Raw genomic sequence first — 16,800 nt, 5'->3', positions numbered from 1 at the left:
CCACAGTCTATTGTCATTCATGCCCCATTCTACTTGATTATAAAATACGTGTATTAACCCACTAGTGATTAGAAACAGCGCATCACTAGGGTGGGTCAGCAGAGTACCACCAGAAGCAGATACTCTGAGAGCATCAGGGAGGGAAGCTTGTTGCAGGGGGCTCGTGGGGCTGTTTGATGAATGGCTCCGCTGCTGGACTCAGTAACCCCGGAGGCTTCCAATGAGAACATCACATCACAGTAATCGCCAATCTTCACAGTGATCCTAAGTCATCAAATAAAGGATCCCCATGTTTCAGAAGCAGAATTATGTGGTGTACTTTAGAAAGACATATGGATTTCTATCCCAAATTTTTTGAGAAAAAAATGTTTGGCAGTAATGAGATAAGTTTCAATGATCTAAAAAACATTTATGCAAAAGGCATCATTTTATGATAATGCAGGATAAATGCAACCTTAGTAAATAATGAATATTCTCCCATTCTCGTAAGTATATACTACCCTCCACATTTTCCATTAAGCTCTTTTCCTTCCCATTAAGCTCTTTTCCATGCAAATTAGAGATTTCAGGTCATGTATTACCTAAAGTCATCAATGTAGTGCTCTTCCTTTGGATTTAAATTTTCAATACAACATGTAAAGAGTAACTCCTTATAGAAGTAAGTCATCTTTTATAGACAGTAAATAGTTTTCTTTTTTCTCCTCTTGTTACCTCTTGTACTTGCTGATTGTGAAGTTGTCATCAGACAGAACATCTGCCTTCCATCCCCCTGGGCACCATGAGCACAGTATCACCATCAAAAACAGAGAAAGAGAAGCGACTTCGAGAGTCAATCCAAAGGTATCAGAATCAGCTAGCAAAACAGCAGCCACGGGTGAGCTGTTACTAATTCTTTCCAAATCTCCACAGACTCTGGAGGTGTTGGTTTCATGTGTGCAAATGGACTAATGTATTTACCCAAGTACAATGTGTAGCCTCTTTTCTCCATCCTTTTTGTCACCTCCTTTTAATTTTGGATCCAAGGATTGATCTAGAGGTGAACACAAGTACTTCAGGGCTCCAGAGAAGGGAGGAGAGATGTTCAAGAAATAGTAGACGTGTGATATCTAAGTCCCTCCACACAACAGTGCAGGTGAGGAAGGGGGAGCTCATTTCCGCTCTACTGACGCTCACAGAGCCTCGGAGAGGTCGGCCAGAATGGACCGTCATGTGGTTCTGTATGACCCCAAAGATTAGGCCTTTTTTATTTCATTAGGCTTCTTCGTTGAGGGTGGATTTTTGAGATAAAGAGTTCTTTTAAAACATATTAGCTTTTTTTTTCTTAAAAGAAATATATGTGTGTTAGAAATAGTCTTTCCATCTTGATTATGGTGATAGTTACATAAATCTGTTTGTCAAAAATCATTGAACTGTATACTTAAAAAATGGATTTTATAATGTATTTATATTTGACCTCAATAAACATGACTTTTTTTGGTAAGGTTGGCATCTGAGCTAACAACTGTTGCCAATCTTCTTTTTTTATTTTCTTTTTCTTTCTGCTGTTTCTCCCCAAATCCGCCCCCACTACATAGTTGTATATTTCAGTTGTGGGTTCTTCTAGTTGTGGCATGTGGGACACCACCTCAGCATGGCTTGACAAGTGGTGCCATGCCCATGCCCAGGATCTGAACTAGCGAAACCCTGGGCAGCTGCAGTGGAGCGCACAAACTTAACCACTCAGCCATGGGGCTGGCCCCAACATGACTTTTTTTAAAAATGCCAAAAAGATTAGCCTATTAATACAGAAACTCTAAGTCATATTTAATTGTTAAGAAAATTCAATAAATAAAACATTACTGTCTGTAAATGTAGGTAACCATGACAATTTCAAGTGAAAGAAAAAATGGCATGCAGAAATATTGTTTTACTCTCTTAACTAATAAAGTAATTAGATCTCCGTTTATAGATTTAGCACCCAAATTCAGAATTTTTTAATTGTATAGCCTGTCAGCTTCCTCAAATAGAACGCAAGGAGGTCAGCAGCATATGTCCAAATGTGTTGACTTTTCTGTAGATGTCTGGAAATAAAATGCTCATTCGAATAGAAAATTCTCTTATGGAGCGGGAGTTAAGACATCCAGGCATAACACCTTATTATGCATATATTCCTGGGTTCTTAGAAGGTAAACTTTCTCTTCTACCCCAGCTTCACCTTCCTTCCTCTCCTGCTTTGCTGGGGATCTGCCGTGCAAGTCAGCCACCACCTGGGATCACAGCCAGAGACACCTGCCCCTCCTCCGTTAGCCTGGAGTCTCAGGGTTTCTCTGGGAAGGTTCTGAGAGTCACTTTGGGAACACATTCTCCTCAGCATTCCCCGTCCCCTAAAAAGCGGCTCAACTTCTTACAATTCTTAGAGCCCCTGGGTGTGGGTTTGATAGCAGGTCGGAAGTAAAGGTATTGCCGGCTATGGCTATTTTAATAAACAATTAGGTTAAGTCAGATATTTCCAATGTGGAATATTTTAATTTGTTTTGTTTCCTCTTTTGTTTACCACTCCTTGTAGCTTTGTGAGGGCATTCAGCACATCCTGAATTGATTTTATCTTTATGGCAATCTCTGGATTTTTTTTTTCCTACAAAGGTCAGAGCTGACCCTTGGCTATTGGTAGTGCCAATCACAAAGTCTTCATTACCTTTGTGTTTGCTCAGGATTGGATGTTTTATTCATCACTGAGGTAGAGACTTCGATGGCAGCTGATGGAGTAACAGATTCAGGCCATCGTTCTGTGTATTCTTTCTTTCTTGGTAGTTGATTTTTTTTTCATAAAAATTTGGGCCAGATTTATAGATCATCTGTCTTCTTCAAGCAAAGAAGTTTAGTGGTACTTAAATAGAAATTTGTTGGCAGCGGTCCCAAGGACATAAGACTCCTCACCATCCTCCCCTGCCCCCTTTTGTGAAAATAATCCCAGAATCTTTAACACACTTCTGGCACTCATTGCCCTTAACTGACCCTCTTTTTGTGGTAGTTGAGGAAGAGTTTGGTCAGAGTTCACCCAACCCTGGGCAACCAGTTAATCTTGAGGTGGTCACTGAGCGCAGACTTGCCCTTGTGTCTGTCCCATGCTAGGGATTGTGGGGAATACACGGTAAGTCTAATACCAGAATGTAAGCTCCACAAGTGCAGGATAGTCTTGCCTCTGTTACTGTGAGTCTGTGTAACCTGAGACTGTGCCTGCCGTGTAGCAGGTACTCAATAGGTGGTTGTGGAATCAATCAATAAAACATGCCCTCAGATGATACAGTCCCTTTGTGGACCAAGTCTAACAGCTATTTAAAAATTAGCAACCACTATAAAGTAATAGAAGTTTATTACCAGGAGTTAATGAAGGCAGCTTCAGTCAAAAAATGTTTCGTAGAGGAAGTGGCTCTTGTATCGTGAAGTCTATTTAGAGTAAATAAAGGGAAAAAACAGAGCATTCCAGGTGAGAAGCACGTTGTAAATGAAGACATGGGGATGCGCACAGGCTTGTTCCTTCATAGAACCTATCTTTTATATTACATGTTAAACTTATGTATTTTTAAAAATAAACTCAGCATTTGTATGACATATCTGTCTTTTAAAAACTGAGTAACTCAATGTGTAATATGGTAATTAATGAATAGAAACCTCTGAAGGGTGATCTCAACTCCCCTTTCACAAAAATAATCCGTGAAAGTATTCAAAAACTGTTTTGGTGATGGCTGCCTGATGCCAGAAACAAGACTTAAAACCACCTGATGTTCCGTGTGAATTTACTCTCTTCCTGACTGCCTTTTAGAAGAAGTGCTGTCAGAATATGACACCGGCCAGGGTGGGAAAGCCAGAAAAACAGAGCATTGGTGCCATTCAGGTTCACTGCAGACATGGTTCAAGTGCAGAGTAGACACCACGGGAAAAACAAGAACTGACTTGCGTGTCGCTATGATTCTCCATGTCTATTGGTGGTGCCCATTCTCTCAACATCAGGAAATAATAAAGGGCATGCCAAGTCATTGTGGTTTGTCCACCTCCTGTTCTCTCTTCCTGCCTCCCAGTACCAGTGCCCACTCACCCATTGACCAGACCAAGGGAGCAGACATAACGGTGACCTAAATCTGCACACCCCATTTCTTACTCTCTTGCATTTCAACTTTAATGGAAGAAGCCATTCTGATCTAGAAAATGAAGAGTTGACTAAATAAAGTCCTTTCTGGATCTTTGATCCTGTGGTTCTGGGTTTTGTGTCGCTGATAACCAGGAGGGATAGAATAATGGTAGGAAAGTAGTATCACGATACTAGTATCAGAAATAAGCAGCTACAGCCTCTTCTCCATCCCTCGTACACCTTACAGATATGTAGAGTGACAAAGTCTAACTTCTGGGAGCACCGCCCACAGGTTGCCCTCGTCAGAGAATACTCACGTTGAGTCAGAAAACTGTTCTGGTAAAAGAGGCATTGCAATGCGTAGATCTTGTCCTCTAGGAGAAAGTGAAGTAGCTAGGTCCAAGCTGGCATTTCCACAGATGGTGTCTTCTTTAATCCCTCAACATTCCAGCAGTTCTATCAATTATAACAACAGAGGGAAGTGAAGTTCAATGACCTTAAATAACTTGAATCGAGTCACACATCTTTAAATGATGACGTTGGAATTTGTTTCCTTTTTGCCTAATTCCAGCACCCATCCGCTCATAGTCTCATCAGATAAATACAGACAAAAAGGATGTAAGAACATTTACAAAGGCACAAACCGATATATTACAGATCCTATTTGTTAAGGGAAATGCATAAGTTCAGTAAACCTAATAGGAGAGCTCAAATTCGACATGAAACTGATAAGCTGTGGCAGCAAGCCAAGACCCTCTTTATAAATTGTGCTTCCGAAACGGCGCATTCCCCTCTTTCGCCTTTCTGAATAGATGAATGAGTAATCTGTTCCTAACTCCGTGGTTCCAGCTCATTCCTCATTACCTGCTGTTTTCTATTCCGGGTGACAAGTGCCACCTGCTGGCCACACGATGAAGCATTGTCATTTTCATTGTGTCCCTTGATTGCTCAGCTGCTAATTCTATGTCATCTGGATAATTGTTATTCTTTTTTTCCAGTAAACCTAGACAGTAGTTTCAAAACCATAAAGTAGAGTTACAAAATAAATTCCTCTGCATCTGAGAACTTTCCAGTCCTCAATTTTGCCCGTTCTCGTTTTAACTCACATCTTAGATTCTCTTCTTCCTTCTCTTGTATGATGAGCATGATGGTGTCATCATCGTGTACATGGAATATAGCTTTACGTATGTTTCATTCAGGGCTTTTTGGTACCACTTTAAGTCCACTTGATGCCATCAGTCATTATAAGGTAGATGATCACTTGATTCCCTGAATGAAGCCTGCTCTAAGTGCTTACCCATTTATACATAAGTAATGTTAATGGGTAGTACATTTATGTAATCAATATGTTTGTCCACATGTCCTGTATTGCTTATGTGTTCTCTAGGTCTTTCTGAGTTAATCTTTTCGGGTTAATATTAATTTCGTATCCTGCCATCCGGGCTCTCTCTAATCTGACACTAGTTCCTTTTGTGCATTAGTTTCTTCTTTTCTGCAGATTCTCGCACTGAGCTGCCCCACGTTCCTTGTGCGTCTCATCACCTCGCGCTGCTCTGAGTGCCTTCGTTCCTGCCATTTCTCTGAAGTGGCCTCTGTCCCTTCCCTAGTCCTTCGAGATCCAACACCAGTGTCATCCCTGTATGAAGTCTTCTCTCATTTCCCCAGCTGTAAAAATATCTCCTTCCTTCCGATTCCGGCTGACCTGCGTGCCTGTCTTTCTTAGGGCGAGTTTCACTTTCTACCTGGTATTACAGTTACTTGTGTATCTCATCTGTCTCCTGTATCAGACTGTAAGCTTTTTGAAAGAAGGGACCGTTTTTATTCAGTATTGCATTCCCACCAACACCTAAGCCTGGACCTTTCACATAATGATTTCCCAAACAATGGGTGAAGGATTGAAGGAGTAATTTGATTTATGCAGAATTCTTCACAAAAAGATACAAAAATGAATATTTTTCATCTGATTGGATTGATTGACTCTACACAGGTTAGAGTTAGAATCTTGTACGTATATTGGTGGAGACCAAAATGTTCTCATACTTGGTCAAAATGAAGTGTTGCATTTGAATGGGAGTACAGAGACTGTGCTTGGATTTCATTTGTCATGTTCATAGTCTCTGCATCAAATAAACAGCCTTTGTAAAATTCCCTGCCCTGTTGAAAAGGAACTCCAGCGATAGCATTCTATTCTTTTGCAGTGCTCATGTGGACACAAAAACATGAAATAGTTTAATCTGACAATTCCCACACTGGTTGTTTTAGCAGTAAATGTAGAGCCAAGAAGGCTTGCTGAACTTTTAGCTGTGTTTTTCAAATTGAAATGGCATATCTGAGTACAACTTTGTAATGAAGAATATGAACACACTTTCCCATTTAGAATTTAATCTTTTTAATGTGTCATTATTGTGAAGGATGCTGAGATTTCAAATCTGTGTAACTACAGAGACAGATGCCTTAGAAAATATATTTATTCATAAGGAGTGCTTTTCAGCCTCCTTACATAAACCGCCATGATCTAAAATTTATGATACCTAAAGACCCTTGTCTAATAAGAGGCTATTATACTCACCATAGTTGAAGTATTTTACTTTATTACTCTTGCTACAAAGATCTCGTTTCTCTGTAGTGATGCACTGCTTTTCCAAAAGGGATAATGTATAATATATTCACACTTGTGGGCCCTGTGTTCACAGCACAGCAAATGAGACGTTGAAAGAAGTGTTTATGATGAACTACTTTAGAAGTTCTTGAGGGCAGGTATCACGTGTTCTTTTGCTTGTGTCCCTCTCACCACCACACCTGGCTCAGTGTTGGGCACAGTAGGTCTAACAGAAGCTGTTTAACTTCTTAACTTGATTACTTGCCCAGATTATTTTCTTACTCTTGCTTTCTCGAGGAGCTGATGTCACACTGCATGACAGAACAGCATTGTAGTTTACTAAACAAACAGGGACCTCACCAGCAGTTAGAGGGACATGAGAACAGCCTGGCTTCATGGCACAGTGTGGTCTGGGGAGACCAGGATTGTCCCTGCTCCTGGCTTCATAAGTCACCCTATTCTGCTCTTCAGGTTGGCACTGAGGAACACCATCCATTGTTGTCTGTTCCTGGGTTTCACAGAAGTGACCAAACGCTGCTCTTGAGGGCCGATAGGAATGCAAGTCCAGAGGGAACTCATCCTTCCCCGAGAAGGACAGAATATCTGTGACAGTGGCAGGCAGTCTTGCCACATTCCATCCCTCTCTTTGCATGTCCATCAGTCATTCCTATTCACATCTACAGAGAGGGAGAGAGGGAGAGAAATAGAAGTTCAGGTATGTTGCCTGGAATTATTTTCACTGCAGGGAATGCTAATTTGGGTTTCAATGCAAATATACCTGTTTGAACTCTGCCCTACAAAAATTTCTTAAGCACCTGAACTGTATGTACAGCCGGTTCTCAGTGTGCATGCTAATCAGGGACTGTTAGAAGCTGTCTGGTGTCCTGGGTGCATCTCAGGGCTGCTTCCTGACTCTGCTCCGGGGAAGGTCCAGCTCTTTGGCTCCTTCCAAAGCAGACTGCTCACTAGGCCCCTCTAAAGAAGCCTGTGCCTCTGAGCCTGTATCCCTGAGTGCCAGCACTCCTGAGTCCTCCCCTCGAAGCTTGAATTCTGTTTCTCAGCTTGGTAGACCCGATCTCCCCTCTTACTCAGGATCCAACTTCACGTTTTGAATTCAGTTTGAAGAACTGTACTTCATGATTGTTCTTTTTTTGTTTTGTTTTTGAGAAAGATTAGCCCTGAGCTAATCTGCTATCAATCCTCCTCTTTTACCTGAGGAAGACTGATCCTGAGCTAACATCCATGCCCATCTTCCTCTACTTTATATGTGGGATGCCTGCCACAACATGGCTTGCCAAACGGTGCCGTGTCCCCACCCGGGATCCAAATGGGCGAACCCCGGGCCGCCGAAGCGGAACGTGCGAATTTAACCCTGCGCCACCAGGCCGGCCCCCATGATTGTTCTGATTATGAACTCAAACCCCATTTCTCGTGCCTCTTGATTTGACCTTGTTAAACCTTTGCTTTCTGATCATATTCTTGGTCTGAGTCTGGTTCCTTCCTGTCTGCTAACAACTGCAGGCACCAGTACATTTAGACATAATCTCACGTGAGTTCTGTTGTCTACCTTGTCTGTACCAACAAGAGCTTTACCATCCTCTTCCTTCAGTCAGTCTTGCCTGACCAGGCCTAGCCTTCTAACGGAGGGTGGAGGTCTCTTGACACCCCTGGGGATTCTGATCCAGTCCTGGAGAACTACCTGATGTTTGTCCATCACCTTTGCATCACAATGATGTAGAATCATCCTTTCTCTATTTAGACAATCCTCAAGAAGGTCTGCTAGCCAAGACCACTCATAACAGTTCCTGGCCTTTGAAAATACGTAATATTTAAAATACTTCTGAACGAGGGCAGATTTAGCTTTTTGGAGCCTGAGGTTTATATGATTTTTGGGACCCCCTTCAAAAAAGAAAATGCATAATTTATAAATCTGAAGTTAGGGACAGGGCTCTGAAAGGAGCCTGTGTAAGGGAGGGGTCCTGAAGCCAATCCTCATTTGCTTCACGGTGCATCCGCCACTTGCTTCTGCATGTACTGTGCCATTTGGTCACCACAGGGTTTTTTGTAGTAGAAGATAATTGGATATTTTTCATATTTCCAATTCCCTTCTCCTCTCCAATGTCTTCCCCAAGATTCCCGTAATTACTATGTTTGCTGAATTCTAATACTACCCTGAATGATTGCCCTAACTGTACATATTACATAGATGAGGAAACTTACATGAGAAGGACGAACGGAAGGATTAAATGGTAATAGCACTTAGAATGTGCCACCATTGGAGGTGCTTTTTTTTTTTTATTTTTTACTTTTTATTGTGATAACATTGGTTTATAACATTATATAAATTTCAGGTGTACATCATTATATTTAGATTTCTGTATAGATTACATCACGTTCACCACCCAGAGACTAATTGCAATCCATCACCACCCACAGGTGCCTAATCACCCCTTTCGCCCTCCGCCCTCCCGCCTTCCCCTCTGGTGACCGCTAATCTAATCTCTGTCTCTGTATGATTGTTTGTTGTTGTTTTTATCTCCTACTTATAAGTGAGATCATGTGGTATTTGACTTTCTCCCTCTGAGTTATTTTGCTTAGCATAATACCCTCAAGTTCCATCCATGTTGTCACAAATGGCTGGATTTTATCGCTGCTTCTAGCTGAGTAGTAGTTTATTGTGTATAAATACCACATCTTTATCCGTTTGTCCCTTGATGGGCACCTAGGTTGCTTCCAGGTCTTGGCTATTGTGAATAATGCTGCAGTGGATATAGGGGTGCATGTATGCTTATGCATTCGTGTTTTCATGTTCTTTGGATAAGTACCCAGCAGTGGAATAGCTGGATCGTATGGTAGTTCTATTCTTAGTTTTTTGAGGAATCTCCATACTGTTTTCCATAGTGGCTGCACTAGTTCCCACACCCACCAGCAGGGTACAAGGGTTCCCTTCTTTCCACATCCTACCCAACACTTGTTTCCAGTCTTGTTAATTATAGCCATTCTGACCGGAGTGAGGTGATATCTCATTGTAGTTTTGATTTGTATTTTCCTGATAGTTAATGATGTAGAACATCTTTTCGTGTGCCTGTTGGCCATCCATATATCTTCTTTGCAGAAATGTCTGTTCAGATCTTTTGCCCACTTTTTAACTGGGTTGTTCATTTTTTGTTGTTGTGATATATGAGTTCTTTATATATTTTGGCTCTTAACCCCTTATCAGATACATGGTTTGCAAATATCTTCTCCCAAATGTTAGATTGTCTTCATTTTGTTGATGGTTTCCTTTGCCGTGCATAAGCTTTTTAGTTTGATGTAGTCCCGTTTATTTTTTCTATTGTTTCCCTTGACCAGTCAGACACAGTACTTGAAAATGTGCTGCTAAGGCCAATGTCGAAGAGTGTACTGCATATGTTTTCTTCTAGAAGTTTCATGGTTTCAGGTCTTACATTCAAGTCTTTGATCCATTTTGAGTTAATTTTCATGTATGATGTAAGATAATGGTATACTTTTGTTCTTTTGCTTGTGGCTGTCCAGTTTTCCCAACACCACTTATTGAAGAGACTTTCCTTTCTCCCTTGTATGTTCTTGGCTCTGTTGTCGAAAATTAACTGTCCATAGAAATGTGGGTTTATTTCTGGCCTCTCAATTCTGTTCCATTGATCTGTGTGTCTGTTTCTGTGCCAGTACCATGCTGTTTTGATTACTATAGCTTTGTAGTATAGTTTGAAATCAGGGAGTGTGATATGTCCAGCTTTGTTATTTTTTCTTGGGGTTCCTTTAGCTATTCAGGGTCTTTTGTTGTTCCATATGAATTTTAAGATTCTTTGTTCTATTTCTGTGAAAAATGTTGTTGGAACTTTGATAGGGGTTGCATTGGATCTGTGGATTGCTTTAGGAAGTATGGACATTTTAACTATAATTCTTCCAATCCAAGAGCATGGAATATCCTTCCATTTCTTTGTGTCTTCTTCAATTTCTTTCAACAATGTTTTATAGATTTCGGTGTACAGATCTTTCACCTCTTTGGTTAAGTTTCTTCCTGGGTATTTTATTCTTTTTCTTGCAATTGTAAATGAGACTGCATTCTTAGTTTCTCTTTCTGTTACCTCGTTATTAGTGTATAGAAGCGCAACTGATTTTTGTATGTTGATTTTGTATCCTGCAACTTTACCATATTCATGTATTATTTCTGAAGGTTTTTTGGTGGATTGTTTAGGGCTTTCTATATATAAAATCATGTCATCTGCAAATAGTGACAGTTTCACTTCTTCCTTTCCAATTTGGATCCCTTTTATTTCTTTTCCTTGCTGGATTTCTCTGGCTAGGACTTCCAATACTATGTTAAATAAGAAGGGTGAAAGTGGGGTTCCTGTTCTTAGAGGGATCTCTTTCAGTTTATCTCCACTGAGAATGATCTTAGCTCTGGGTTTGTCATATGTGGCCTTTATTAGGTTGAGGTTCTTTCCTTCTTAGCCATTTTATTCAGAGTTTTTATCATAAATGGATGCTGGATCTTGTCAAATTCTTTCTCTGCATCTGTTGAGATGATCTTGTGATTTTTATTCTTCATTTTGTTAATGTGATGTGTCGCGTTCATAGATTAGTGGATGTTCAACCATCCCTGCATCCCTGGAATAAATCCCACTTGGTCATGGTGTATGAACTTTTTAATGTACTGTCATATTTGATTTGCTAGTATTTTGTTCAGGATTTTTGCATCAATGTTCATCAGTGATATAGGCCTGTAATTTTCTTTTTTTGTGTTGTCTTTGTGTGGTTTTGGTGTCAGGGTAATATTGGCTTCATAGAATCAGTTAGGAAGCTTCCCCTCCTCTTCAATTTTTTGGAAGAGTTTGAGAAGGATGGGTATTAAGTTTTCTTTGAATGTTTGGTAGAATTCACCAGGGAAGTCGTCTGGTCCTACACCTTTATTTTTTAGGAGGTTTTTGATTACTGTTGCAATTTCCTTACTGGTGATTGTTCTATTAAATTCTCTATTTCTTCTTGATTCAGTTTTGGAAGGTGGTATGATTCTAAGAATTTATCCATTTCTTCTAGATTATCCAGTTTGTTGGAGTATAGTTTTTCATAGTATTCTCTTATAAGCTGTTGTATTTCTGAGGTGTCCGTTGTAATTTCTCCTCTTTCATTTCTGCTTTCATTTATTTGAGCCTTCTCTCTTTTTTTCTTGGTGAATCTAGTTCAAGATTTGTCAATTTTGTTTATCTTTTCCAAGAATCAGCTCTTGGTTTCATTGATTTTTTCTATTGTTTTTAATTTTTTCGGTTGTTTTTCCTTCTTCTCCCCAAAGTCCCCCAGCACATAGTTCTGTGTTTTAGTTGTGGGTCCTTCTAGTTGTGGCATGTGGGATGCTGCCTCAGCATGGCGTGGTGAGTGGTGCTAGGTCTGTGCCCAAGGTCTGAACTGGCACAACCCTGAGCCACCGAAGCAGAGTGCATGAACTTAACCACTCGGCCACGGGGCCGGCCCCTCTATTGTTTTTTTAGTCTCTATTTCATTTATTTCTGCTCTGGGCTTTATTATTTCCTTCCTTCTACTGATTTTGGGCTTTGTGTTCTTCTTTTTCCAGTTCCTTTAGGTGCACTGTTAGATTGTTTATTTGAGGTTTTTCTTGTTTGTTGAGGTAGGCTTGTATTACTGTAAACTTCCCCCTTAGAACTGCTTCTGCTGTATCCCATAAATTTGGCATGCCGTATTTTCATTTTCATTTGTCTCCATGTATTTTCTTATTTCTCCTTTGATTTCTTCGTTTACTCAATTGTTGTTCAGTAGCATTTTGTTTAATCTCCACAAATTTGTGGCTTTTCTGATTTTCTTCTTGTAATTGATTTCTGGTTTCATACCTTTGTGCTCAGAAAAGATGCTTGATATTATTTCAGTCTACCTAAATTTATTGAGACTTTTTTGTGGCCTAATACATGATCAATCCTGGAGAATGTTGTATGTGCATTTGAAAAGAATGTCTATTCTGTGGCTTTTGGATGGAATGTTCTATATATTATCTACTAAGTCCATCTGGTCTACTGTGTCATTTAATGCTGATGTTTCCTTACTGATCTTCTGTTTGGATGATCTATTCATTGATTTAAGTGGAGTGTTAAAGTCCCCTACTATTATTTTGTTACTATTCCTCCTTTTATGTCTGTTAATAATTGCTTTATATATTTAGGTGCTCCTATGTTGGGTGCATAGATATTTACAAGTGGTATATCCTCTTGTTGGATTGTTGCCTTTATCATTATATAGTGACCTTCTTTGTCTCTTGTTAGAGTTTTTGTTTTAAAATCTACTTTGTCTAAGTGTTGCTAATCCAGCTTTCTTTTCTTTGCTATTTGCATGGAGTATCTTTCCATCCCTTCACCTTCAGTTTGAGTGTCTTCAGGCCTGAAGTGTCTCTTGTATGCAGCATATATGTAGGTCTTATTTTTTAATCCAATTGGCCACCTTGTGCCTTTTGATTGCAGTATTTAGTCTATTGGTTTTTAAAGTAGCTGTTGATAAGTATGTACTTACTGTCATTTTGTTGCTTTTTTTCTGGGTGTTTTAGTAGTTCCTCTTTGTGCCTTTCTTCTTCTCTTGCTCTCTTCCCTTGTGGTTTGATGGCTTTCTTTAGTATTAAGTTTGGGCTCCTTTATCTTAATTTTTCATATATTTATTATAGGTTTCTGGTTTGTGATTAACATGAGGTTCATATGTAATAACCTACATTTAAAGCAATCTATATTAAGTTGATGGTCTCTCAGTTTGACCTCTTTCCAAAAGCCCTACTCTTTTACTCCCCTCCTCCCACATTTTATGTTTTTGATATCATATCTACCCTCTTTTGTGTGTGTGTGTATCTGTTACCCTTTTTTCATTGAAATAGATAGTTTTAATGGAGGTTGACCTGCTACCTTTACTGTATTTTTGCCTTTACCAGTGATTTTATTGCCTTTTTTGTTTTTTTAATAATTTCCTTATTCCTATTTGTGGTCTTCTCTTTCCCATTTATTTAGCATTTCTTGTAAAACTGGTTTCCTGGTGATAACTCCTTTAGTTTTTGCTTGTCTGGGAAACTTTCTCTCTCCTTCCATTCTGAGTGATAACCTTGCTGGGTAAAGTATTCTTGGCTGTAGGTTTTTTTTCCTTTCAGCACTTTAAATATATCATGCTACTCCCTTCTAGCCTGAAAGGTTTCTGCTGAGAAGTCAGCTGATAGCCTTATGGGATTTCCTTTGTATGTAACTTGTTGCCTTTCTCTTGCAGCTTTTAGGATTCTCTCTTTATGTTTAATTCTTGACATTTTAATTATATTGTGTCTTGGTATGGGCCTCTTTAGGTTTATATTGTTTGGTACATTCTCTTTTTTTTTTTACCTGGATGTCTGTTTCCTTACTTATGTTAGGAAAATTTTCAGCTATTATTTCTTTAAGTAGATTCTCTGCCCCTTTCTCTCTCTCTTCTCATTCTGGGACACCTATAATACAAATATGTTAGTGTTCTTGATATTGTCCCAGAGATCCCTTAGACTGTTCTTGTTCTTTTTAATTCTTTTTGTTTTTCATCTGTTCAGCTTGGGTGAATTCTTCTTGTCTTTCATCCGGCTCACTGATCCATTCTTCTGTGTCGTCTGCTCTGCTATTGAGTCCCTCTAGTGAATTCTTCATTTCCACTATTGTATTCTTCATTTCTGATTGGCTCTTTTTTCGGTTTTCCAGTTCTTGGTTGACGTTCTCACTGAGTTTATCCATTCTTCTCACAAGATCAGTGAGCATCCTTGTGACTTTTTGTTTGAATTCTTTGTCAAGTAAATTGTTTATTTCTGTTTAATTTAGCCCTTTTCCTGGGGATTTTGTCCTGTTCCTTTGCTTGGAACATATTTCTTTGCCTCCTCAATTTTCTTCTTTCTCTATGCTTATATTAATGTATTAGGTGGGTCAGCTATGTCTTCTGATCTTGGAGACATGGCCTTATGTAAGAGATGCCTCATGAGGCCCAACAGTGTGCTTCCCTCTTGTCACCCGTTCCAAATGTTCCAGGAGTGACCCCTGTATGGGCTAAGAGTGTCCTTCTGTTGTGGCAGGGTTGCTCTTGTGCAGGTTCCCAGGGAGGCTAGACTATCGCCCTGCCCTGCTGGTTGTAATGCTCAGCTTGTGTGGCTGCTATGGACCTGTCAGTCACTTTATCAGGCATGGGGAGCCCCAACACAGTTAGCTGCAAAGTCTGATAGCACATTCCTGTTTCAGTTTTTCTATTAAGTGAGTAGGACTCCATCATACCTGGTCACTAGGGTCAGGGGCTTACAATTGCTGTAGGCCTCCAGTCTGCAAGGCTATTGTCAGCTCTCAGGATTACAGCTGAGTGGGGCTGGCCCCAGGCAGGGGAGCACCCAGTTGTTTCAGGCTTTGGAAGTGGAGCTGATCCCGAATGTGGCTGTTTGAGAAACACTAGTCTTCTGCAGCTGACAAGTCCCACTGCCCACAGGGCCACACACACCATCAACACAGTCCTGCCCCATGTACATGGCCCAACCCCTGAAGTGGACCCAGTCACTCCACTGAAGAGGCCCCACACTCTTCACCAACACCTCACACACTCCATCTGTTCCTTGTGCTTGCCATGACCTGCAGAGGCAGACCCACTCACCTAGCTGCAGAGGATCCAGGCACCCAGCCTATTCAGGCCCACAAATTGCCCAAGGGCTTGCTGTTGGGTGAGGCCAGTCCCTAGGGTAGGCTACCTGCCCTGGCTGAGTTGGATTAAATTGGTGCTCTAGTGGGTGGGGCGTATGCTGGGCTAACAGGCCAAGAGCAGAACTCCAATGGCGTCTGCCATCTTATGTGCTAGCACGCCTGTACTAGGTCACAATAATGGCTGCCACCAATGTCTCAGTCCCTGAAGAGGTCTCATCTCTCACCAACATGCACCCAGAGCCTACTTGGTGAGTCTCTTTTCACAAAAGGACTGTGTACCTTTCTTTCTGATGATTTTAGGTTGCTTTCCAAAATGGGTGAATTTGTGTGGGGGCCCTTTAAAAGCTGACTTTTTTCCCCTTATATCTGATAGCTTTTCTGAGGGTATTCCCTCAGAATGTTAGTGGCCAAAAAGCCAGATATTATGAGACTCATCTTGGTTGTGCTGAGTCCAAAGAATGCTTATAGTGATAATGCTCCCCTGCTCACATCCCCCACTCCTCCAGGGAAGGCTGTGTACCTTAGCATTGCTCCCAGCTGACCATGAAGCACTGCTGCTTGTGAGGGTGGCTTTTTTTTGTCTCCAGAATGGAATTTATGCCTCTTCCACCTCTGTCAGGACTGTCCCTTGTTGTGGGGGTTCTTTTTATCCAGTTTTCAGTTCTCTCTCAGAGGTAATTGTTCTAAAAGTAGTTGTAAATTTGTTGTGTCCATGGGAGGAGGTGAGTTGAGAGTCTACCTACACCGCCATCTTGACACCTCTCCCTGGAGGTGCTTTAAATGTAGTGACTCATCTAATCCTTAGGATAATCCTATGTTTGCTATGATTCCCAGTTTATAGATCAGGAAACTGAGGCACAGAGAAGTAGCTTGCCAAGGGTGGAGTTAGGAAGCCACAGGATTGTGATTTCAACTGACACAGGCAGGCTCCAGACCCCTTGCTCTGTTACTGAACATATTGCCTGTCCAGCTAAGGTATGGAAGGAAGGCAGGAATGGAGCTGCATCTAAAATATGGGATTGATTCTCAGTTTGAAGCTGTCTGAACTCTCTGCTCTCCTGCTTTCAGGTTGATTGATAACTCTTCATTTTGGGAGAAATAGAGAAATTAAGGGCTAAAAACTAATGATAATCAGAATTTTTCCTTTTGAGGAGCTCTATCTACATTAGGCAGGTTTGGAGGGCCGTGGTCATTCTGGAAAGCTATGCAGAAGGAGGGATGCTGAGGGGCTCTTTAAAGAAGGAGGCGGAGGCAGCGGGATGTGTTGGACAACCCTGCCTGGTGTCAGGATCCCTGACTCAGGTCCCCACTCTCTTGTCTTATAAGCAGCAGACCTGTCTGCTGTCACTTGTCCTTAATCCTAGTACCCCGCCCTAGCCCAGTAGAAACAAGGGGATTAA

General features: G+C 40.8%; 1 protein-coding gene across 1 annotated transcript in view; it reads left to right on the top strand.

The window, feature by feature from the left end:
- Positions 1 to 16,800, top strand: part of MORC1 (MORC family CW-type zinc finger 1) — a 157,160-nt gene that overhangs the window by 84,157 nt on the left and 56,203 nt on the right. The window contains exon 15 of the mRNA XM_070508528.1: positions 736 to 874. Within this exon, the coding sequence (XP_070364629.1) occupies positions 736 to 874 (139 nt within the window). The remainder of the gene's footprint in view (positions 1 to 735; positions 875 to 16,800) is intronic.

This window comes from Equus asinus, chromosome 5 (genome assembly GCF_041296235.1).
Source record: "Equus asinus isolate D_3611 breed Donkey chromosome 5, EquAss-T2T_v2, whole genome shotgun sequence".
Classification (NCBI taxonomy): Eukaryota; Metazoa; Chordata; class Mammalia; order Perissodactyla; family Equidae; genus Equus; species Equus asinus.
This window is presented reverse-complemented; position numbering and strand designations above follow the sequence as displayed.